This window comes from Bombina bombina, chromosome 5, assembly GCF_027579735.1.
Source record: "Bombina bombina isolate aBomBom1 chromosome 5, aBomBom1.pri, whole genome shotgun sequence".
NCBI lineage: Eukaryota > Metazoa > Chordata > Amphibia > Anura > Bombinatoridae > Bombina > Bombina bombina.
The window spans coordinates 433,363,277-433,387,324 of NC_069503.1; the positions used below are offsets into that span (position 1 = coordinate 433,363,277).

At 36.2% G+C, this 24,048-nt stretch overlaps 1 protein-coding gene across 1 annotated transcript in view; it reads left to right on the forward strand.

The window, feature by feature from the left end:
- COL6A6 (collagen type VI alpha 6 chain) overlaps positions 1 to 24,048 on the forward strand; it is a 308,945-nt gene that overhangs the window by 38,666 nt on the left and 246,231 nt on the right. Inside the window, exons 6-9 of the mRNA XM_053715748.1 lie at positions 12,069 to 12,629; positions 14,453 to 15,010; positions 16,175 to 16,750; positions 18,301 to 18,870. Coding sequence (XP_053571723.1) covers positions 12,069 to 12,629; positions 14,453 to 15,010; positions 16,175 to 16,750; positions 18,301 to 18,870 — 2,265 coding nt within the window. The remainder of the gene's footprint in view (positions 1 to 12,068; positions 12,630 to 14,452; positions 15,011 to 16,174; positions 16,751 to 18,300; positions 18,871 to 24,048) is intronic.

Here is a 24,048-nt window from a genome sequence, read left to right on the forward strand (position 1 = left end):
TAACGCTGGGTTGAAAAAAACCTGTAATACCAGCGTTGTTTGTAGGTGAGCGGTGAGCTGAAACTGAGCGTTAGCACCGCACGGCCTTACCGACAAAACTCGTAATCTAGCCGAAAGTCTTTTACACATATTTCTGTAAAATATAATTTTTTTAATTTATATAAATGTTTTAGCAGTGATTTAAAGGGCTATGGGATTGGACAAGGTATTGGTCTGGGAAGAGTTAATGTATGTGTTTGTACACATTCATAAATAATCACATATTTACACACAAATACACACACATACAAACATAAACACACATATTTACACATACTCAAATACACAGACATACATACACACACACACATATTTACACACAAATACACACACATACAGGGAGTGCAGAATTATTAGGCAAGTTGTATTTTTGAGGATTAATTTTATTATTGAACAACAACCATGTTCTCAATGAACCCAAAAAACTCATTAATATCAAAGCTGAATAGTTTTGCAAGTAGTTTTTAGTTTGTTTTTAGTTATAGCTATTTTAGGGGGATATCTGTGTGTGCAGGTGACTATTACTGTGCATAATTATTAGGCAACTTAACAAAAAACAAATATATACCCATTTCAATTATTTATTTTTACCAGTGAAACCAATATAACATCTCAACATTCACAAATATACATTTCTGACATTCAAAAACAAAACAAAAACAAATCAGTGACCAATATAGCCACCTTTCTTTGCAAGGACACTCAAAAGCCTGCCATCCATGGATTCTGTCAGTGTTTTGATCTGTTCACCATCAACATTGCATGCAGCAGCAACCACAGCCTCCCAGACACTGTTCAGAGAGGTGTACTGTTTTCCCTCCTTGTAAATCTCACATTTGATGATGGACCACAGGTTCTAAATGGGGTTCAGATCAGGTGAACAAGGAGGCCATGTCATTAGATTTTCTTCTTTTATACCCTTTCTTGCCAGCCACGCTGTGGAGTACTTTAACGCGTGTGATGGAGCATTGTCCTGCATGAAAATCATGTTTTTCTTGAAGGATGCAGACTTCTTCCTGTACCACTGCTTGAAGAAGGTGTCTTCCAGAAACTGGCAGTAGGACTGGCAGTTGAGCTTGACTCCATCCTCAACCCGAAAAGGCCCCACAAGCTCATCTTTGATGAGACCAGCCCAAACCAGTACTCCACCTCCACCTTGCTGGCGTCTGAGTCGGACTGGAGCTCTCTGCCCTTTACCAATCCAGCCACGGGCCCATCCATCTGGCCCATCAAGACTCACTCTCATTTCATCAGTCCATAAAACCTTAGAAAAATCAGTCTTGAGATATTTCTTGGCCCAGTCTTGACGTTTCAGCTTGTGTGTCTTGTTCAGTGGTGGTCGTCTTTCAGCCTTTCTTACCTTGGCCATGTCTCTGAGTATTGCACACCTTGTGCTTTTGGGCACTCCAGTGATGTTGCAGCTCTGAAATATGGCCAAACTGGTGGCAAGTGGCATCTTGGCAGCTGCACGCTTGACTTTTCTCAGTTCATGGGCAGTTATTTTGCGCCTTGGTTTTTCCACACGCTTCTTGCGACCCTGTTGACTATTTTGAATGAAACGCTTGATTGTTCGATGATCACGCTTCAGAAGCTTTGCAATTTTAAGAGTGCTGCATCCCTCTGCAAGATATCTCACTATTTTTGACTTTTCTAAGCCTGTCAAGTCCTTCTTTTGACCCATTTTGCCAAAGGAAAGGAAGTTGCCTAATAATTATGCACACCTGATATAGGGTGTTGATGTCATTAGACCACACCCCTTCTCATTACAGAGATGCACATCACCTAATATGCTTAATTGGTAGTAGGCTTTCGAGCCTATACAGCTTGGAGTAAGACAACATGCATAAAGAGGATGATGTGGTCAAAATACTCATTTGCCTAATAATTCTGCACTCCCTGTATATATATATATATATATATATATATATATATATATATATATATATATAGGTGTGTGTATATGTGTGTACTTATGTATTTATATGTGTATATTTGTATTTACAGACATATATACAAATATAAACACATAAATATATATATACACACATTGGATCCCTTTGCAGTTAAGTACGTGAAAACAAGTAAAAGCATATTAAAAGGACATGAAACCCAAACATTTTCTTTCATGATTCAGATAGAGAATACAATTTTAAACAACTTTCTAATTTACCTCTATTATCTAATTTGTTTCATCCTCTTGGTATCATTTGTTGAAGTAGCAGCAATGCACTAATGGTTTCTAACTGAACACATGGGTGAGACAATCACAATCGGTATATATATGCAGACACCAATCAACAGCTAGAACCTATGTTCTCTGCTGCTCCTGAGCTTGCCTAGATAAACCTTTCAGCAAATAATAACAATTGAAGGAAGCAAATTAAATAGAAGTAAATTGGAAAGTTGTTTAAAATTGTATTCTCTATCTGAACCATGAAAGAAAAATGTTGGGTTTCATGTCCCTTTAATGTAATATTCATATTTAATAAAGTTTCATACTGTGTTTGTACTGTAAATATTCCACATACTGATGTTCTACATATAGCATAATATGTTCTAAGTATTTTTAAATAGATATTCCTATATATATATATATATCAATATATCTATACCTATATATAATCATGTGTATAAATATATATATATATATATATATATATATATATATATATATATATATATATATATATATGTATAGATTTAGAGTATATTGTACCAAAATACTATCAGATATATGTAGAAATATTTATTTATGAATAAATAGAACATATTCTTCTAAGTGAAGAACATTGGAATGTGAAATATTCATATTTTCATGTTTGGTTAGCGCACTTGAGGATATGCACCCAGGTTGGGTTTTTTCCCCACTGTTTTTGCTCCATTGACTTCTATGGGGGAACCCGTGAACGCACACACAATATTGTAAGTTTGGCTTTTTGCGCATGCCTGATCAGTGCATAAAGCTTACTTCTAGCGCAGTTAACACTCGAGCGGGAGCGTTAAATAGTGCTCTGCTTGTAATTTGGCCCAATATATCTATATAAAGGCCCCTATTTATCAAGGTCTGGCGGATCTGATCCGACAGTGCGGATCAGATCCGACAGACCTCGCTGAATACGGCGAGCAATACGCTTGCCGTATTCAGCATTGCACCAGCAGCTCACAAGAGCTGCTGGTGAAACGCCGCCCCCTGCAGACTCGCGACCAATCGGCTGCCAGCAGGGGGGTGTCAATCAACCCGATCATAATCGATCGGGTTGATTTCCGGCGATGTCTGTCCGCCTGCTCAGAGCAGGCAGACAGGTTATGGAGCAGCGGTCTTTGTGACCGCTGCTTTATAACTGCTGTTTCTGGTGAGCCTGCATGCTACAATGTAATCTATGTGTCAAGCTTCTTTATGCCAGTAACAAGTGTCTACAAATAATACAAATGGTGGGCGGGTTTGGCTATTTAAAAACTATCCGCTAGATTACGAGTTTTGCGTTAAGGTGAAAAAGCAGCTTTATCAAGTCATAACACTGCTTTTTACGCCCGCTGCTATTACGAGTCTTGCAGGTTTAGGGGCACCGCACACTTTTTTGGCCTTACCGCAAATCAACTTACGTAAATTTCGTAAAGTCTTTTTTCAATAAGACTTGCATAGCGCCGGTTTTACAAGCTTGTCCTGGGAGGCCAAAAAGTGAGAGGTACACCCTATCCTGCCATTCTAACGCATTCTAAAGTCAGTAGTTATGAGTTTTATGCTACAAAGCTGTAGCATAAAACTCATAACTAAAGTGTTAAAAAGTACACTAACATCAATAAACTACCTATTAACCCCTAAATCAAGGCCCTCCCTCATTGCAAACACTATAATAAAATTATTAACGCCTAATCTGCCGATCCGGACATCGCCGCCACTAGAATAAACATATTAACCCCCTAAACCACCGCACACCAGCATAGCAAACACTAGTTAAATATTATTAACCCCTAATCTGCCACCCCTAACATTGCCGCCACCTACCTACATTTATTAACCCCTAATCTGCCACCCCCAACGTCGCCGCCACTATGCTAAAGTTATTAACCCCTAAACCTAAGTCTAACCATAACACCCACTAACTTTAATGTAATTAAAATAAATCTAAATAAAACCTACTATTAATAACTAAATAATTCCTATTTAAAACTAAATACTTACCTATAAAATAAACCCCAACCTAGCTACAATATAACTAATAGTTACATTATAGCTATCTTAGGTGTTATTTTTATTTTACAGGTAAGTTTGTATTTATTTTTACTAGGTAGAATAGTTACTAAATAGTTATTAACTATTTAATAACTACCTAGCTAAAAAAAATACAAATTTACCTGTAAAATAAAACCTAACCTGTCTTACACTAACACCTAACCTAAGCCTACAATTAAATAAATTACCTAAATTCAATACAATTACCTAAATTACAAAAAAACAAAACACTAAATTACACAAAATAAAAAATAAATTACAAGATATTTAAACTAATTACACCTAATCTAATAGCCCTATAAAAATAAAAAAGCCCCCCCAAAATAAAAAAAAACCCATAGCCTAAGCTAAATTCCAATAGTTTGGTACTTTAGGCTAGGGGGTTTTTATTTTTTTTGGGGGGGGAGGTATTTTTTATAGGGCTATTAGATTAGGTGTAATTAGTTTAAATATCTTGTAGTTTGTTTTTTATTTTGTGCAATTTAGTGTTTTGTTTTTTTTGTAATTTAGGTAATTGTATTGAATTTAGGTAATTTATTTAATTGTAGGGTTAGGTTAGGTGTTAGTGTAAGTCAGGTTAGGTTTTATTTTACAGGTAAATTTGTATTTATTTTAGCTAGGTAGTTATTAAATAGTTAATAACTATTTAGTAACTATTCTACCTAGTTAAAATAAATACAAACTTACCTGTAAAATAAAAATAAACCCTAAGCTAGATACAATGTAACTATTAGTTATATTGTAGCTAGCTTGGGGTTTATTTTATAGGTAAGTATTTCGTTTTAAATAGGAATTATTTAGTTATTAATAGTAGGCTCTCCCCATTGATGTCTATGGGGAAATCATGCACGAGCACGTACAACCAGCTCACCGCTGACTTAAGCAGCGCTGGTATTGGAATGAGGTATGGAGCACAAGTTTGCTCTACGCTCACTCCTTGTCTGCTAACGCCGGGTTTATACAAACCTGTAATACTAGCGCTGCAGGTAAGTGAACGGTGACAATAAAGTGCAAGTTAGCACCGCACCGCTCTTAACGCAAAACTCGTAATCTAGCTGAATGGCAGCAAACCAGTTGTTAATGCAATCTAGTATGTTCTTTTTTGCAGAAAAATGATGCAATTATTAGGTGTTGAATTGTTGAAAAATACTAAGCAATTAGTAGAAATAAAAACTGAAAGTGATATCTTTTTAAATACTATTCCTTTATTTTTAAGAACTATTATAAAATGTATTTACACAAGATATATTTATGAAATCATTTTGCAGTTTTTAACAGTGGTTGTAAACTCTACTTTCCAATGGTGTTGCCCTTCAACTGCTAAATGCTGCTGTCAGAAACCTAAACAATTATCATATTTATCATAAATCAGTACATTGCAATGTCAATTTTCATTTGTTGTAAAGTGTCAGGCACAACTAAGAAAGAAAAAATGTGTGCAGCTTAGTTATTTGGACCACAACTGCTGGGAATGAAAAAGACAATAAAAATTGTATGGTTGTTTGCAACAGAGTGATAAGGTAAAACAAAGATTAGGAATTAGGCAGCTATGTAAAACCTTACTCCTTATTGCATAGTTTTAATATACAGGCAGTAATTGAGCATATTCCCTATGGCTGCCACATGTGTCTGGGTAGTCACTGTGAGAAAGTAAATGCAGCAGGGATATGCTCAGATAAACCTGAGATTTTACCATTAATGAAGGAAAAAATAAATAAGCAAGGAAAAAATGGTACTATGATCATAGAAAAAAATAAGCAATTGCTATTGTGTACAGAGTTATGGTAAAACAGCAGGATATGAGGAATGAAAATAAAAGTCACAGAAAAATAACAGCAGCAACTGAGATACTAATCTTAGAGTATAGCAGCAAAGTAAAATACAGAGACTGGCTTACCCCTAACAGGACTGTTATAATGATAGTTGTAAACACCGGGTTGTAATGGCGACTTGCCAGAGGGAGCAGGGAAGCTCAGTAGCAGCTGGCTGATGACGTCACAGCATGAGGAAGTGGAGCTCAGTGAAAAGTGAATCCCAAGGCCGGTGAGCTGCAGGGGAAACTGAGTTAGAGTAAAGGTATGAATGAGGCTTTTGAAATAGCTGAATCTTCTTGATGGAGAAGCAGGCAGAAAGGAGAGGATGACAACAAAAATCCAGCTAGGAGGAGAAGAGGAATCCAACAAACAGAAGTAGTAAGATAAATCTTACAGAGAGCAGGCTCAGGATAAGGTTTAAAACAAACTTCAATACTAAGCAATGTGAAAATGCTGGGAGGGGCCTTAAATAGGTTGATGTTAATGAGAGCAGGATGCTTTAAAGGGACAGTGCAGAGAAATAAGTATGCCATTATCCTGACAGAATCCCCCCTCCAAGGAGCCACTCCAGAGGCTCAAGGCCCAGGACGATCCGGATGTCTTTGGTGGAAATGAGATATCAAACGAGGAGCAGATATGTTGGTAGCTGGTTCCCAGGAATCATCATCTGTAGAGAAACCCTTCCAACGAACAAGATATTCAATACGTCCCCTACGGAAACGGGAATCCAGGATTGAGTGAACTTCATACTCCATTTCAGGGTCGAGAGAAATAGGTGGAAGAGACGTTTGTAAAGAGAAATCCCTGAGATCCTTATAGGGTTTGAGAAGGGATACATGGAATGTGGGATGAACTCTTAAATTATCGGGTAATTTAAGCCGGACAGCATTGGCATTAATGACAAGTTCAACAGGGTATGGACCAATGAACAACGGAGAAAGTTTTTTCGAAGGGGTTTTCAAACTTAGGTGTTTGGTGGATAGCCAGACTAGATCACCTTTTGTGTAGACAGGAGGCGGAGTTCTGCGGCGATCATAATACTGTTTCTGGAGTTGTTTTGCTGCTATGATGTTGGACTCGATGGTTTTAAAGTTGGAAGAGATGGAATCAGACAAATCTGATATACTAGATACTGGAACGGTAGAAGATGGTAGGATGTGAAACTTGGGGTGAAAACCGTAGTTTGCGAAGAAGGGAGTTTGACCAGTAGTGGAATGAATAGTGTTGTTGTAACAAAATTCAGCGTAATGCAGGAAGTCACTCCAAAGATGTTGTTGAGAGGAACAGAAGAGTCTTAAAAATTGTTCCAACCACTGGTTACAACGTTCAGTTTGACCATTACATTGCGGGTGGTAAGCAGTAGTCAACTTTCTCTCAACAGATAAAGTTTTACAGAAATGGTACCATAGTCTGCTAGAAAATTGACTGCCACGATCACTGAGGATTGAAGTGGGAAGTCCATGATACTTAACAATATGTTTGAGAAGCAAATGTACTGTCTCCAAAGCGGTAGGAAGTTTGGAGAAGGGGATGAAATGGCACATCTTCGTGAAGAGATCTACAACGACAAGGATGGTGGTATTCTTTGAAGAGACTGGCAAATCTACAATAAAGTCTAAAGCAATCTCAGACCATGGATTCTTTGGAGTAGGCAAAGGCAAAAGCAACCCATAGGGAGAGTGTTTATCCCTTTTTGAAATGGTACAATTAAGACAAGAGTTTATATAGTCCTTAACTTGAGTTGCCATATGAGGCCACCAGTAATCTCTTTTTACTAGATCCAGAGTTTTATGGATACCTGGATGACCAGCTAGAGGTGAATCATGTACAGATTGAAGGAGAATGAGTCTGAGGGAAGGTGGAACATATATCTTTGAATCATGAGAATAAAGTCCTTGAGTATTAAGTTGAAGAAGGTGTAATGGCTTTGTAGAGTCGGCCAACTGTTCCTTTTTAAGGTTAGATGAGACTTCAAGAGTAAAAGAAATGAAGTTTTCTTTTGGTATGATGGATTGGTCAGTCGTTTGATGTGGAAGATTTGTGGGTAACCGGGATAGTGCGTCGGCTTTTTGGTTCTTTCCAGCAGGATGGTATGTGATGAGGAAATTAAAACGAGAGAAAAAGAGATTCCAGCGAACCTGTCTTGCTGACAAGGTTCTAGTGGCCTTCAAGTACTGCAGGTTCCTATGATCTGTATAGATGAGTGTAGGAATGGAAGTACCTTCAAGGAGGTGTCGCCAGTGTTCCAGGGAGAGTTTTATGGCTAAGAGTTCTTTGTCACCAATAGGATAGTTTTGTTCCGCACTATTCAAAGTCTTGGAGTAAAAAGCCACAGGATGTAAGGGTTTTGACAAGTTTTCTCTTTGGGAGAGAACAGCGCCAATAGCAGAATTTGAGGCGTCCACCTCAAGAACAAATTGTAGATTAGGGTCAGGAAAACGGAGTATTGGTGCTGAAGTGAACTTTTGTTTGAACAAATCAAAAGCGGATTGTGCTTCTTTAGTCCACGTGAAATGTGAATTATTTTTTGTTAGAACAGTTAAAGGAAGAGCAAGTTTGGAGAAATTTTTAATAAATTTGCGGTAGAAATTCGCAAAACCCATGAAGGACTGAACTTGACGTTTAGTTGTTGGTATGGGCCAATTTAAAACTGCATCAACCTTTTTTTGTTCCATATGGATACCTGAAGGAGAAATTTCATATCCCAGAAAGGATATGGTCTGTGAATTGAACAGGCATTTCTCAGCCTTAGCATACAAGTGGTTACCTCTGAGCCTTGATAAAACTTGTCTAACATGGGAAATGTGTTCCTGATAGGTCTTGGAATAAATTAAAATATCATCCAGATAGATGACAATAAAGACATCTAATATGTCCCTAAAAATGTCATTAATTAAGTGCTGGAAAGTTGCGGGCGCGTTGCAGAGCCCAAAAGGCATCACGACGTATTCGAACAATCCGTATCTTGTTCGAAACGCCGTGAGCCACTCATCTCCAGATCTAATTCGGATGAGATTATAGGCTCCTCTTAAGTCCAATTTTGTGAAAAATTTTGCTCCCTCCAACCTTTCAATTAACTCCGGGATGAGGGGTAAAGGATATCTGTTTTTTACTGTAATTTTATTTAGTTGTCTGTAGTCTACGATTGGCCTTAATGAGCCATCCTTATTTTTAACAAAAAAAATCCCAGCACTAGCTGGAGAGGTGGAGGGACGGATGAAACCTTTCTTTAGATTTTCATCTAAGTAAGATTTAAGGTGTATTAACTCTGGGTTTGAGAGTGGGTAAATATGACCCGTGGGGATCTCAGAGCCAGGTATGATCTCAATAGGACAATCATACTTCCTGTGAGGAGGAAGATTGTCGCACTGGGTTTTGCTGAATACATCTGCATAATCCTTATAAACCTCAGGAATTTGAATTGTCTCATTGGATTCAGTGGTTTGCAAAATAGTAGCTGGGAAACAAGTAGTAGAGCAGAATGTAGAATTAAATGTGACTGTTGAGGTAGACCAATTTACTTCAGGATTATGAATTCGGAGCCAGTTTATACCGAGAACTATGGGTGAAATAGGGGATGATATTACATCAAATGACAAATACTCCCTATGGTGGTCTTGGGTAACAACAAGTAAGGGTATTGTTTGATATTTAACTGGACCTGATGTGATTGGATTACCATCTATTCCACGTAATAACACAGGAGACCTTTTTTGCACAAGTGGAATTTTATTGAATTTAGTGAATACAGTATCTATGTAAGATGCTGTAGCTCCTGAGTCAATAATCGCGGGAGCGTTGATTCGATGTGACTCCCACTGTAAAAGAAGAGATAAATTTAGGTAAGGGAGAGCATGATCCTGAGTGGTACAACAAAAAGGTTCTTTATACATCTTACCCTTATTTTGTTTCAGGAGGGAAGGACAGTCCCTGACAGTGTGTTTGTCTGAAGCACAGTATAAGCAGAGGTTATTAACCCTTCGTCGGATCTTCTCCTCAGGGGTTAATGGTCCCTTTATAAAACCTATATCCATAGGTTCAGCAGTTGATTTGCTGGGGCTGGGTGTATTTTGTTTCTTTGCAGGATATTCATGAAATGATCTCTCCTGCTGTCTCTCTCTCAGTCTTCTGTCTATAGTTATGCTAAGTGACATTAAAGCCTCAAGAGTATGTGGTAGTTCAGATCTAGACAACTCATCCTTAATTCCTTCTGAAAGGCCTAATCTAAACTGATTTCTCAGTGAAAGGTCATTCCATTGAGTGTCTTTCGCCCATTTTTTAAATTCGGCAATGTAATCTTCAACTACTCTTTTCTTTTGTTTCAAGCCTCGCATTGCAGTTTCAGCAGTAAGCTGTTTATATGGATCCTCATATAGCTGACCCATAGCAGAAAAAAAACTTTCCAACGAATTAAGTATATCATCGTTATTCTCGAAGTAAGTGTTGGCCCATGTGCGGGGCTCACCTCTCAAATAGGATATGACTGTGAGTACCCTTGCTCTATCAGTGGGATAGGTATGAGGTTTAAGGGAGAACATAAGCAAACAAGCATTCTTGAAATCTCTATACTCAGATCTCTCACCACTAAATTTTTCTGGTGTACTAACCTGTGGTTCTAATATAGGTACTCTCTTATCAACCACATCCCTGATATAAGCTTTTAAAGTATCATTTTCTGTTTTCAGAGAATTAACAGCTTCAGTTAATAAATCAACCCTCTGTGTGATATTTTGCACATGTGCGTTCATTCCAGCTGGGTCCATAGTTTTGGGCTTAGTATTATGTCAGGCACAACTAAGAAAGAAAAAATGTGTGCAGCTTAGTTATTTGGACCACAACTGCTGGGAATGAAAAAGACAATAAAAATTGTATGGTTGTTTGCAACAGAGTGATAAGGTAAAACAAAGATTAGGAATTAGGCAGCTATGTAAAACCTTACTCCTTATTGCATAGTTTTAATATACAGGCAGTAATTGAGCATATTCCCTATGGCTGCCACATGTGTCTGGGTAGTCACTGTGAGAAAGTAAATGCAGCAGGGATATGCTCAGATAAACCTGAGATTTTACCATTAATGAAGGAAAAAATAAATAAGCAAGGAAAAAATGGTACTATGATCATAGAAAAAAATAAGCAATTGCTATTGTGTACAGAGTTATGGTAAAACAGCAGGATATGAGGAATGAAAATAAAAGTCACAGAAAAATAACAGCAGCAACTGAGATACTAATCTTAGAGTATAGCAGCAAAGTAAAATACAGAGACTGGCTTACCCCTAACAGGACTGTTATAATGATAGTTGTAAACACCGGGTTGTAATGGCGACTTGCCAGAGGGAGCAGGGAAGCTCAGTAGCAGCTGGCTGATGACGTCACAGCATGAGGAAGTGGAGCTCAGTGAAAAGTGAATCCCAAGGCCGGTGAGCTGCAGGGGAAACTGAGTTAGAGTAAAGGTATGAATGAGGCTTTTGAAATAGCTGAATCTTCTTGATGGAGAAGCAGGCAGAAAGGAGAGGATGACAACAAAAATCCAGCTAGGAGGAGAAGAGGAATCCAACAAACAGAAGTAGTAAGATAAATCTTACAGAGAGCAGGCTCAGGATAAGGTTTAAAACAAACTTCAATACTAAGCAATGTGAAAATGCTGGGAGGGGCCTTAAATAGGTTGATGTTAATGAGAGCAGGATGCTTTAAAGGGACAGTGCAGAGAAATAAGTATGCCATTATCCTGACATAAAGTGACAATAAGCTAAATTCTCTTCAATCTCTCCAACTTTATCAGTCGCTATCTCAAATCTGGTGAAACTGAAGAGGTAACAGAGAGGCAGGAGGGACCTATTAGAGTCATCTGGGATTATATGGATGCATTAACTGCTATTTATACCCGTCATATAAATCATTTCTAATATAGCAAAAATAAACATTTAGCATTGACTACTTACCACATGTATATATATAATTGTTATTTCTTTTTTTACACAGGATGTCTAAATACAGAGGAAGCTGATATTTATTTGGTCATTGATGGCTCAGGAAGCATTCAGTATCAGGACTTCCAAGACATGAAAAACTTTTTATCCGAGTTGATAGATATGTTTGATATTGGACCCCAGAAGGTTCGGGTTGCAGCTGTACAATATTCAAGCACAACACAGCTGGAATTTGGTATTACTACCCAATATGACAAAAATAATTTAAAACTGGCCTTAAAGAATATGAGGCAACTAGGAGGGGGAACCAGTACTGGAGCAGCTTTAAATTTTACTCAAGAATTAGTAGTACATCCACAGAATGTCCGGGCAGGAAATGTCCCTGTGCACCTTATTGTTCTTACAGATGGAGAATCACAAGATAGCGTGAAGGAAGCATCTCATCTCCTCAGGGGTCTCAATATTAACATGTACGCAATTGGAGTTCAAGCTGCTAACAAGTCACAACTGCTGGAGATTGCTGGGAGCAATGAAAAAGTATTTTTTGTTTACGACTTTTCTTCCTTAATAGATATCAAAAATAACATTGCCCGCCAAATCTGTCAAAGTGAAGGTAAAATAACTGTAATCTTAATATATGTGTCTGCTTTGACATTCATTATATATATTTTGTTATGGCTATGTGTATGCTTAAATCAATCTTGTTAGAAGAATTTTATATTGTGATAAAATCATCAAAAGCCTGGATTGTTCTATTGCAGTTAAAAAAGGTTATCTATAAAAAAAAAAGGTTAACTATAAAAATATATTAAGGCTGCAATGGAAGTATATTTTGTTATTTTCAGGCTATGGCATATATGGTTCTAGACCAACTACCCAGGTGTCTAGTACAACAGGAATTAGTGGGGCAACATGGTTTGATGGGTAGTTTTTAGTGCACAATGTCTTCCCACATCAATGCACTCCAAACGCTTTATATAATATTTACAATACAAATCAATGTTCCCTTGTTGTCTAGAAGGGTACATGACCCCCCCACCCCCTCATGCATCTTTGGCCTCTGGCTGTGAGAATTATGCAAGGAAAATATGAGCTTAAACAGTTAAATGTGTGTGTATGTGGGGGGTTGTGGGATCAGTAGATGTCCTTGTGCTTAGGGCAGAAATAAATACACCACTACTTCAAGGTAATATAGTTTGAAGCTATTGTAGAATCTAAGCCTACATGATACAGACAAACCATGTTAAACAACTACAAATTTCCAAATGGTAACAAAGTTCTTCCTCAAAAAACAGATAAATGGGGGCGAGGTATTTTATACATATAATGATACTAAGCAGACACTGTTTATTACAACACACACTAGTAAGTACTGAACAGTCAGACACATGTTCCAACAGTCCCAGGTTCCAAACTTACACAGCACCATAATTGATGATGTATGGCTATAAGATTTAACATTTTAGTCTGTGCCTGCTGTCCAAACACTCTGTGCTCTAGACAGTTGGTCATACTAAAATATTAGAACACAGGACAGTTGGGGGACCAGGAAAGAGCGTTCGACTTACAGAAGGTCACAAAACAGGACAGTACATCTGAACCCATATGGGCTATGGTAACTGCTATGTCACTTAATCAGAACTTCTATACTCAGACAAAAGCCCAAGATCAGCATTACTTCTGAAATATGAGGGAAAAAATAGGGGTATTGGCTGTGATATAAAGCTTTAAAAATGTAATTGGCAAAATCTAATTGACCAGTTTGAAATAAAAGTTAATAATGTTGAATTGAATATCACTCTCTGAATTTTGTTTTTCTTCAGGTATAGAATGGTTTGGGAGTTAATACTCTCAAAATATTTGCCTTCTTTTTTTTCTAGATCTACTTCATTTTCTGTTTCTCTATCTTTTTTGCTCTCTTCGGTCATTCTCTCTGACACTCACATTGACTCTTTCATATTCTGGCCCCCATTTCTGAAATGCTGGACGGACAAGGTTTGCTCCTGGAAACCTTGTCCGCCTGGCATCACAGAGAATGCTCGTGCAGATGCAAACCTTTTTCTTGTGCAACCAACTGCGTGAGAGCAGGGTTTGTCAATCATCTCAATATGATCTCATCTGAATGATTTAACTCTGCCAGTCTCATGAGATGCAAGCTTGAAATACTCTGGCCCAGAAGCTGCTCCTCCAGCTACATAAATCTTTGACTGTTGCTCCTTTTCATCTATGTAACTGTCTCCCTCTTTGTCTTTTCATCTCTCTCTTTCCCTCCAGTCCCTTTCATCCTTTACTGTTCTTTCAACTATTTTAATTAATATTGTTTCTCTCTTCTAATTTTACTTTCTCCCATTCTCAGTTTTGCCATCTCTTTCTTTCACCTTCATTCTGAATATGTTTTATTGGATTTCTAATATCTCCTCTCTTGTTTTCTTGCAGCTTGCAAACAAATGGAAGCCGATATTATGTTTCTGGTGGACAGTTCTGGAAGCATAGGAATGGAAAATTTCAATAAAATGAAGGCATTCATGAAAGAGTTGGTAAACAAAACTGAGGTTGGACGTGACAAAGTACAATTTGGAGCTGTTCAGTTTAGTGATGACAGTAAAGCAGAGTTTCAATTAGACACACACACGACCAAGAGTGGCATTTGGAATGCCATAGAAAATATGGGCTATTTTGGTCAGACAACATACACTGGAAATGCTTTGAAATTTGTGTCTGATTACTTCACACAGCCCAAAGGTGCAAGACCCAAAGTTAGAAAATTTCTTATACTCATCACGGATGGTCAAGCACATGATGAAGTGAAAACCCCAGCTGAATCTTTGCGAAACAGTGGTGTTACTATTTATTCTGTTGGGATTTTTAATGCAAATAAATCTCAGCTATTTGAAATTAGTGGAAGGCCTGAACAGGTATTTTACATTGAATCATTTGATACACTGAAGACTATAGAAGATGAGCTGATTTTTGGAGTATGCAGTCCCTATGAAGGTTTGCATTCTTAATTATGGTATATTATATCCATTGTTAAAAAAATAAATTGAATGAATCTATAGATATAGATATATCAGATATTGAAATAAACAATTAAAAACAGAACATTTGATTAGCCAATAAAAAATGAGCAAGCATGCAGATATTTAACACATTGGTATTGCAACAGATAGCACATTCTTATTAAAAAAAAGAATACATTTTTATCAATGATACATTAAAAAATCAACTTCCAAAAAAGCATTGTACAATTTAGGAATACTATTTGAGTCCTGCAGAACCTCAAAAATAATATAGAACCAGGAAGAAAAAAAGGATAGGAATAAAACACAGTATGCAATCATGAAAATATATTTTCCAATTTGTTTATAAAAAGGCCAGCTGTGTGACATATTTTATAACATAGCAAATAAAACTATTTTTATTTTATATAGACTATAATAAAGAGGAAATAAAGAAACATCCATGTAAATCTTTTTAAATAATTTATTGAGTTGCATTAAAATTGTATTTACTTTTTTGTTAGTAACTTAAAAATGTACTACTGCACATGTAGGGTTAAGAGTTGGCCTGTTATATGAAAGCGACAGTGAAGTCAAAATTTAAATTTTGTTATTCAGATAGATCATGCAATTAACAAAACAAAATAAACTTTCCAATTTATTTCAAATTTGCTTTGTTTTCTTGATATCCTTTGTTTAAGAGTAAACCTAAGTAGGCTCATTGGAGTTCAAGTGTGCATGTTTCTTTTGCTTTATATTGGAGCAGTGTTACAACAATGTATACCATTGTCACAAACATTGTTGCGAGCATCATAAAGTGCTAAAGACACAAGCACATTCTACAACAAAAGGACCTGGCTTGATCACAGATGTCACTTTTTATTTTGTAGTTGGATGAGAAAGTTTCCGTTATAGCATATTCAAACTCTCTGAAGTAACATTATACAAAATCAACCAACAATGTTTTATATAGAATGGAACAGAGAATGTTTTTTTTATATACTTTTACATTAATGATTGGGTTAGCAAAATACTGTTCTAAATGCATTTACCTGAAATGTACACCCCTTGCTCAAGTGTTTTTGAAAATATTAGAAACTAATTTAATTCTAAAGATGAACTTCTGCTAAACTTATACTTTTTTGTTTTATTCCTACAGATTGTAGTAAAATAGAAGTGGCAGACATTGTGTTTGTAATAGATTCTTCTGGCAGCATAGATCCTACAGAATATGGTATAATGAAGGATTTTATTATATCATTAGTAAACAAATCAGATGTTGGCCCGAATAAAGTACAGTTTGGAGCACTTAAATACGCTGATGACCCAACAGGGCTATTTTACCTGAATGAGCATGAAAGCAGACAGAGCATTATACAGGCTATTGAAAAGGATGATAAAGTAGTCAAAGGAATCAACACTTACACAGCTGAAGCTCTGGATTTTTCGAAGACGTTTTTCAGAGGGGAACATGGAAGTCGCCAAAGCTCAGGAGTCCCCCAGATTCTTATAGTTTTGACTGATGGGGAGTCTCACGACCGTGATTCACTCAATCAAAAATCAAAAGAGTTACAAGATTTAGGAATTATCATCTATGCAATTGGAATAGATAAAGCCCAAACAGAAGAACTGATAACAATGGCAGGATCCAAGGGACAATGGTTCCTAGTAGATAACTTTAATGGATTAAAGGACATATTTGTAAATATATCTGAGGCAATGTGCAATTCAACAGGTTAGCTTTATTATAGTCATTCTTTTTCAGTTATATATTGACATTTATTTATTTTTTTATTCTATTTTTCACATGTAGAAAACTTGTTATAAATTAATTAATAATATGAACCAAATTGTAATTTACAATAAATTGTGTTAGTTGCAAATATTTTAATTTAAGGGAAAAAATGGTGGTGTGAAATCATCCTCCAAATGACGATTAGTATCACTGATGTCATTGTAGGAAAGATCAATCATAGAGACAAATTGCTTTATGAGTCAATATTAAAGGGACATTATTAGCAAAAAAGTTTTTTTAAACATATTTTAAAAAACATAAAACTCAAACTTGAATTTCCCATAATAGGGGGCCGATTTATCAATGTCTGGCGGACATGATACGCTGTAGCGTATCATGTCCACCAGACATCGCTGAATGCCGACAACATACGCTGTTGGCATTTCACATTGCACAAGCAGTTCTAGTGAACTGCTTGTGCAATTCTGCCCCTGCAGATTCGTAGCCAATCGGCCGCTATCAGGGGTGTCAATCAATCCGATCGTATACTATCGGGTGGATTGATGTCCACAGCCTCAGAGGCAGCGGACAAGTTAAGGAGCAGCGATCTTAAGACCGTTGCTTCTTAACTGCTGTTTCCAGTGAGCCTGAACACTTGGTAAATCAGCCTCTATGTATAATTATACATGTAATTATAATTTTTTTTTTACTTTCCCCAGAAAGGCTGAGGCACATATGCCAGACTTCAAAAACTTGAACCTGCAATACTCTAAACAGTGATTAGTTTAATAGTTCATGTACATCTGATTAGTTATTGGCCCTTGACTGCAAACAATGAAAATTGTTCTAAGGAGATTACAATTCTAAACTATTAATTTTGTATGCATTTCCTTTGGATTGCAGAGGTAAATTGCTGATAACTACTATGTTGGTTATGCATTTTAATAATCAATTTTCAAAAACAAATTGTTATTCAGATATACACCCCATCTCCCTGTGCCAATAAAAAAGTAACATTTAGCATTGTGTTAACTTGTGACAAAGCGTTGATTGATTAATTAGTATAGATACAGTAGATAAACAAAGATAAGTGGTGTTTGGTTAGAACAGCAAAAGATACTGGACCATGTATCATTAGATGGAGAAAATTCCCACTTAGTACTGCTTCTTACTCTTACGTGACCAATCACAGAGCCTGTCCATTGAAGTCCAGGGTTGGATTGCCTCTGGCACCTCTGAGGTGGCAGATAGGTTATGAAACAGTGATCACATGACTACAAATCAGACTCCACTGCATAATAAATGAAGCCTATAGTATCAAAAATCAGAACCAAAATTTATTAACATCTTAAAAAACCCACCACACTGTTATTGATGGTTATAAAACATATGTTAAGGTATCATAAAATGTTTAGTATTTGTACATGCTCTTCAACACTGAATGCTCTTAATTATTGATGATGATCTTCATTCAATTAATTTCATATTATAAGCAGCCATGTTCATGAGTTACATTTTCTAAACAAAATACATATTTTTTATATTTCCAGTGTGTGATGTCCAAGAAGCTGACTTAGTTTTCCTGATTGATGGTTCTTCTAGCATTTCATCTGATAATTTTAATGAACTGAAGACCTTCATGATATCTGTTGTGGATGACTTTGATGTAGGTCCTAACAAAGTGCATGTAGGTGTTGCACAATACAGTGATGTCTACAAGCTGCAATTTAATCTCAAAACATATGTGGACAAAGTGAGCATAAAGAAACAAATTGACAATATCAAGCAAATAACCGGTAATACTCTTATTGGATCTGCTCTTCAACTAACAGAAAACATGTTTAGTCCATCTGCAAACAGTCGAATTAATGACGGTGTACCTCAAATATTGCTTGTGATAACTGATGGAGATTCCCAGGATAAAGTTGGGCAACCTGCGCTTAATCTCAGAAATAAAGGAATAGATGTACATGCTATAGGAGTGGGACAAATTGATCATACACAGCTTCTTGAAATTGCTGGAACTTCAGAGAAAAAATATACAGTTGAAAATTTTGGTCAGTTGAAGTCGATTAAAAAACGACTTGTTAGGAACACATGCACTGATCCACATGACAGCGGTAAGTGTCTTTTATACTCTACTTTATTTCTCTTTTACATAATTGGCAAAAAATATTTTAAGTGTACTATGTGTATATGTACAGTTAGCTACAGTGTTTTAGTTTTGTGTTATTATGAAGTATACTAAGTAGTAATTGTAAAATAAGTCTAATTTAGTTATGTGGTGGTTTAAAAGATTTGCCATCAAATGTATTTATTTTTAGTGGCATAGTTGCTTTATGATATACATGACATAGGTTTAAATGGCTGCAATTTCATGTATAGTATTATTTAAAGGGACATACAACTGCAATAATAAAATTATCTAGCGTTAAAGCATTTTCTTATTGCAATATTGGTTAGCTATATAATAATATTTTTGAGCCTGCAAATTGGTTCAACACATAGGTAAAGCCAGCTACAGAGCAGTAATGCTTTGACAATCCTGAACTTAACATGGTAGGTGATTGGCGGCTAGGTGCATATACCACCATTGATTATCTCAGCAGCCATGGTAAGCTTTGGATAAGTAGAGCATTGCTGATCTGGAGCTGACTTTAACCCCCTCTGCTGAGGTTAAACAGCATTTTCTTTTTGGAGCATTATGTCCCTTTAAATAATTCAGTCATTAGAAAGTGTATGCTATTGATTTTCTAAGTTAACATTCTGGCTAACCCTTTATGTGTGCTAATATCACCCTTATTATTTGATTGCTTAAAAGGACATATTAGTGCAAAATAAGATGCATAAAAATAAACAAATAATTCTAGTCATGCACCAGTCACGATTCTAAGATGATCCTAACACACATGCTGATTGTCTATCTGAGTATGTCCTGTTTAACATTGGTGCTTTAGTTATATGTTTTTGAGGAGGTTAAAGGTACAATCTAGTCAAAAATAAACTTTCATGATTGAGATAGGGCATGCGATTTTAACAATTTTCCAATTTACTTTTATCATCAAATTTGCTTTGTTCTCTTGGTACTGATTGGCAAAAATGCTTTTCTGTCAAAATAACTGAATTAAGGGGGGAGTCTGCGGAGGCTTATATACAAGGTAATCACAGAGGTAAAAAGTATAGTAACATAACCATGTTGGTTATGCAAAATTAGTGAATCAGTAATAAGGAGATTATCTTTTTAAACAATAAAAATTCTGGAGTAGACTCTCCCTTTAAATACTTAGGGCTAGATAATAAGTGGAGTGCAATTAATAATGCAAATGCGTAATCTTGAGTCAACATTTATTAGCGCCCCCGATACTTTAAATGGAGAGTGCAGGGAGCTCTATTGTAGTGCAAAAAATATTGGGGCTTTAGAAAAATCAGAAGTAATGTGTTAATCTTTGAAAATATGTATAACAAAACACATCAAACATACATTAAAATAATGAGTCAATCGAAATTTAATATAACAAAAAGTCACTCGATAATTGTGAATAATATAAAACAAAAGGATATGTCCATATAAATATTCCTCAACAGTGGCAGTTCTGTGAGATGTATGTCCTCAAAAAAAAGGAAAAAATATACAATAGTGTAATTTTTTATGGTATAAGGTGTTAAATGAAATCAGAAATCACTACACATTTGGCGCAGAGCTAAAACTAGCTCTATTTGCAGCACATGTCTATATTTATACTGATAGTCAAACAGTATCCCATGGCAAATATTAAAAATATGTATTTAAAATATAAACAAAAATTATTTAAAACAGCCAATATAAAGTGCAATTCCGATTATCCTAGCTTTGTGAAGGAATAATTTTATTAAAGACACAGAGACGAGTATTTTGCTAATCATTCTTTTTAATACTTATGCAGCTTTTCACAGAAATAACACATCAAAAAACACAGAAAAAGTTGAACAATATAGTGAAAATGAGAAAAACCAATGAAAAGGTTGTATGCAAATGAGCTGATGAGAGTAGCCAATGAGTATACTCATAGTGCCCATATACTGTTCACATAGTCCCAATTCCTCCTCTTTCTTCTTTGATGCGAAGAGTTAGAAAGTTCATAAGGAAAGGAAGAAGGATGTTGAGAAATCCACTGAAGATGATGCAACAAATCCAGAAGATAAACCAGGAAAACATCTTGGAACAGGAACTGGAGCGGAACAAAGATAACTTGAAGTATCTTGAGATGAACATCCCAATTGATAGAAGAAGAGGACAAAGGTTTATGGGCTTGAACTTGGAGTCCTTGAGGTGCTTGACCTGGAATAAGTTAGATTGAGGGAGCTGGAAAAGAAACAAAAATATTAAGAACAACTTCCATATAAATATGAATAAACCTATGAGAAGGAAGAGGAGGGAGGGAAAATACTTGTCTCTGTGTCTTTAATAAAATCTAGATTATTCCTTCACAAAGCTAGGATAATCAGAATTTTATTACAAGCACAGATACTCCTATTTTGCTAGTTTAAAGCAAAAGTAAATCAAGTAAGTAGAGAGGAAGCAGCATTAACAATTGGTTTAAATTAAATTGCTTAAAAGTGTATTCTGAAGACCAATCTGCTGCATTGAAATATCTTGTAGAGAGGAGGGTTTGAGAAAGGCTTTGGAAGCTAAAGCACCTTTAACAGAGTGAGCAGAGAAAGAGTCCTCTACTCTGGACAAAGAGAGAATCCATTTTACCCATCTAGCGATAGAGGACTAGGAGTCAGGTTTCTGAGGAGGGAGAAAGGAAATTAGGAGTTGAGAGGAAGAAGAGGATCTAAAAGAAGAGGTTCTAGATTTGTATTCCTTGAGGCAAGAAGCAACACAAAGATTGTGTTGGGCAGGGAAAAAGGGATAGAAGAAATATTTAGAAAGAGTTTTAGTTCTACATGAAATGATAAAAGTTACGCCTAAAGGAGAAACCATTTTAGAATTGATGTCAATAGCTCTAACATCTGAAACCCTGTGGAAGGAAAGGAGACATAGAAGGGTAGCCAATTTAGCTGAGAGTTGTTTGAGATAAAGATTAGGATTAGAAGGACAATTTAGCAGGAAGGAAATGACAAGATCTACATCCCAGAAAAAATAGTATTTTGAAGAAGGAGGATTCTTGATTCTAATGGCTTTGAGAAGGTGGCAAATATGGGAGTGACGACCAATAGGACGATCATTAATGACTAGCGGAAATTGGATCCAAACTCCTTTGTGAACACCAGCCAGACTATTTGGACCAGGCTGAAAGGTATGCTTTTTTGGTGCCAGGAGGCCATGATTCCTGAAGAAGGGATTTAGACCTTTACGAAAGTCCTTCAAGGGTCCAGGGTTGAGGGATCCATCCAGAAGGAGGGGATGAGGATGATCTAGAGGATCTAATAGAAGATTGGGAAGTTGAGGGATGAGAAGAGGGGGAAGGAAGGAGAGCTCCAGAAGAGAGGGGTACCAGGATTGGATTGGCCAAATGGGAGTTATCAGGAGAAGGGAGATCTGGTATCTTTGAAGATGAGGGAGGGTTCTCAGAATCATGTTAAAAGGAATAGGTGTATTGAATTGGCCAGGTTTGGAGAAACGCGTTTATTGCAGAGGACTCTGGGTCCAGACGTCAACTGAAATAGGGTCTCATTTGGAAGTTGGATCTAAAAGTGAAAAGATCTATTACAAAGGGACCTTTCAGAGAGGAAAGAGAGAGCAACATTTCCAAAAGTAATTTCCAATCGCTGGAGATCTCCAGTCTGCGGCAAAATTGGAGAGGCCAGGAATGTATTCGAAGGAAATATATATTATTGAATATAGATAGGGGGCGCCATATAGAAAATTTCTTAGAGAAAAGATATGTTGCTGAGTACTGAAAAAATATATTTGGAAAAAATCTGTGGAAAAAAGTGTGTATCTATGTGGCAGAATTTTTGTTATAAATAAACAGAAATGTTTCAAAGCTGAGGTGGTGTTTGTGTTATGTCTCAGACAGGTAAGTGATTCTGAGGTAGAATATAGTGGAATTGATAATGGTAATGGTAGTGCTTATAAAACTTGGTGATGTGATGCAATTTATAAAAAATAACGGTAAATGGTCAAGTGAAAAAAACGGTGATTAATGATTATAAAATAATGCAAACCCAAAAAGTTTGAGACATAACACAAACACCACCTCAGCTTTGAAACATTTCTGTTTATTTATAACAAAAATTCTGCCACATAGATACACACTTTTTTCCACAGATTTTTTCCAAATATATTTTTTCAGTACTCAGCAACATATCTTTTCTCTAAGAAATTTTCTATATGGCGCCCCCTATCTATATTCAATAATATATATTTCCTTTAGATTTTTGGTCTCGGTAGACACATAGGAGTGCAGCCTTAAACATTTTAGTACTATTCTATTTAGACACCAAAGCCCCCCTTTTTTTCACCCACGCCTACATTGTTGCTTTTTACATCCAATAGGATAAAAATATAAAAAAATACGGTTTTTATATAACTATTTTATATAACTATTAGATATTATTATTATTATCATTTACTTCTTCTTTTTTCTCCCTTGATCTCTCAATATGATGTCTAGAGAGGAAAGAGAGAAAAAAAGATCAATTTTCAGTTTATCTGACAAATCTGCCCCCATTTCTATGGAATGTGACTCAGATCTAAACAAACCTATGAAAGATCTCTTTCACATTCTAGAAGAAGAAATACTAAAAGAACACCGACATTGGTGGGATCTAACCACACTAGAGAAATATCTCGACCTCAAACAGATACCGAGAGGTTTACGTATCCTTAAACATTGCTCCTTTAAGGAGAATACAGAACTTATGACAAAATGGTATAACATTCTCAACGATTGCTCGTTTGAGATTATCAAATTATTAATAGAACATAGACGTGATCTATCTAACCAATGTGGAGACAAAATAGAAGAAATACAAAAAGAACTTTCTAAACACCTTGAAAACCCTGACTATGATCGTTTGTTGAAAAAGATGTACGAACGTACAGACAAATACCAGGAAGAACTGGTTTGGTCCAAAAAGAAAAAATTAGAGAGGGATAATAACGACTACATCAAAGACCAAGTATATAATTATAATCGCCAAGAAAAGAATACCACACAAACTGCCATTTCAGACCATGATTCTAATAATCAGACTACAATTTCTGATACTCCTAAAAATCATACAAATAGTAAAAACTTTACATCACAAAACAAAAATATTGAACGAAAAGAAACATGGACTACTGTCCGTCACAAACCTACACACCA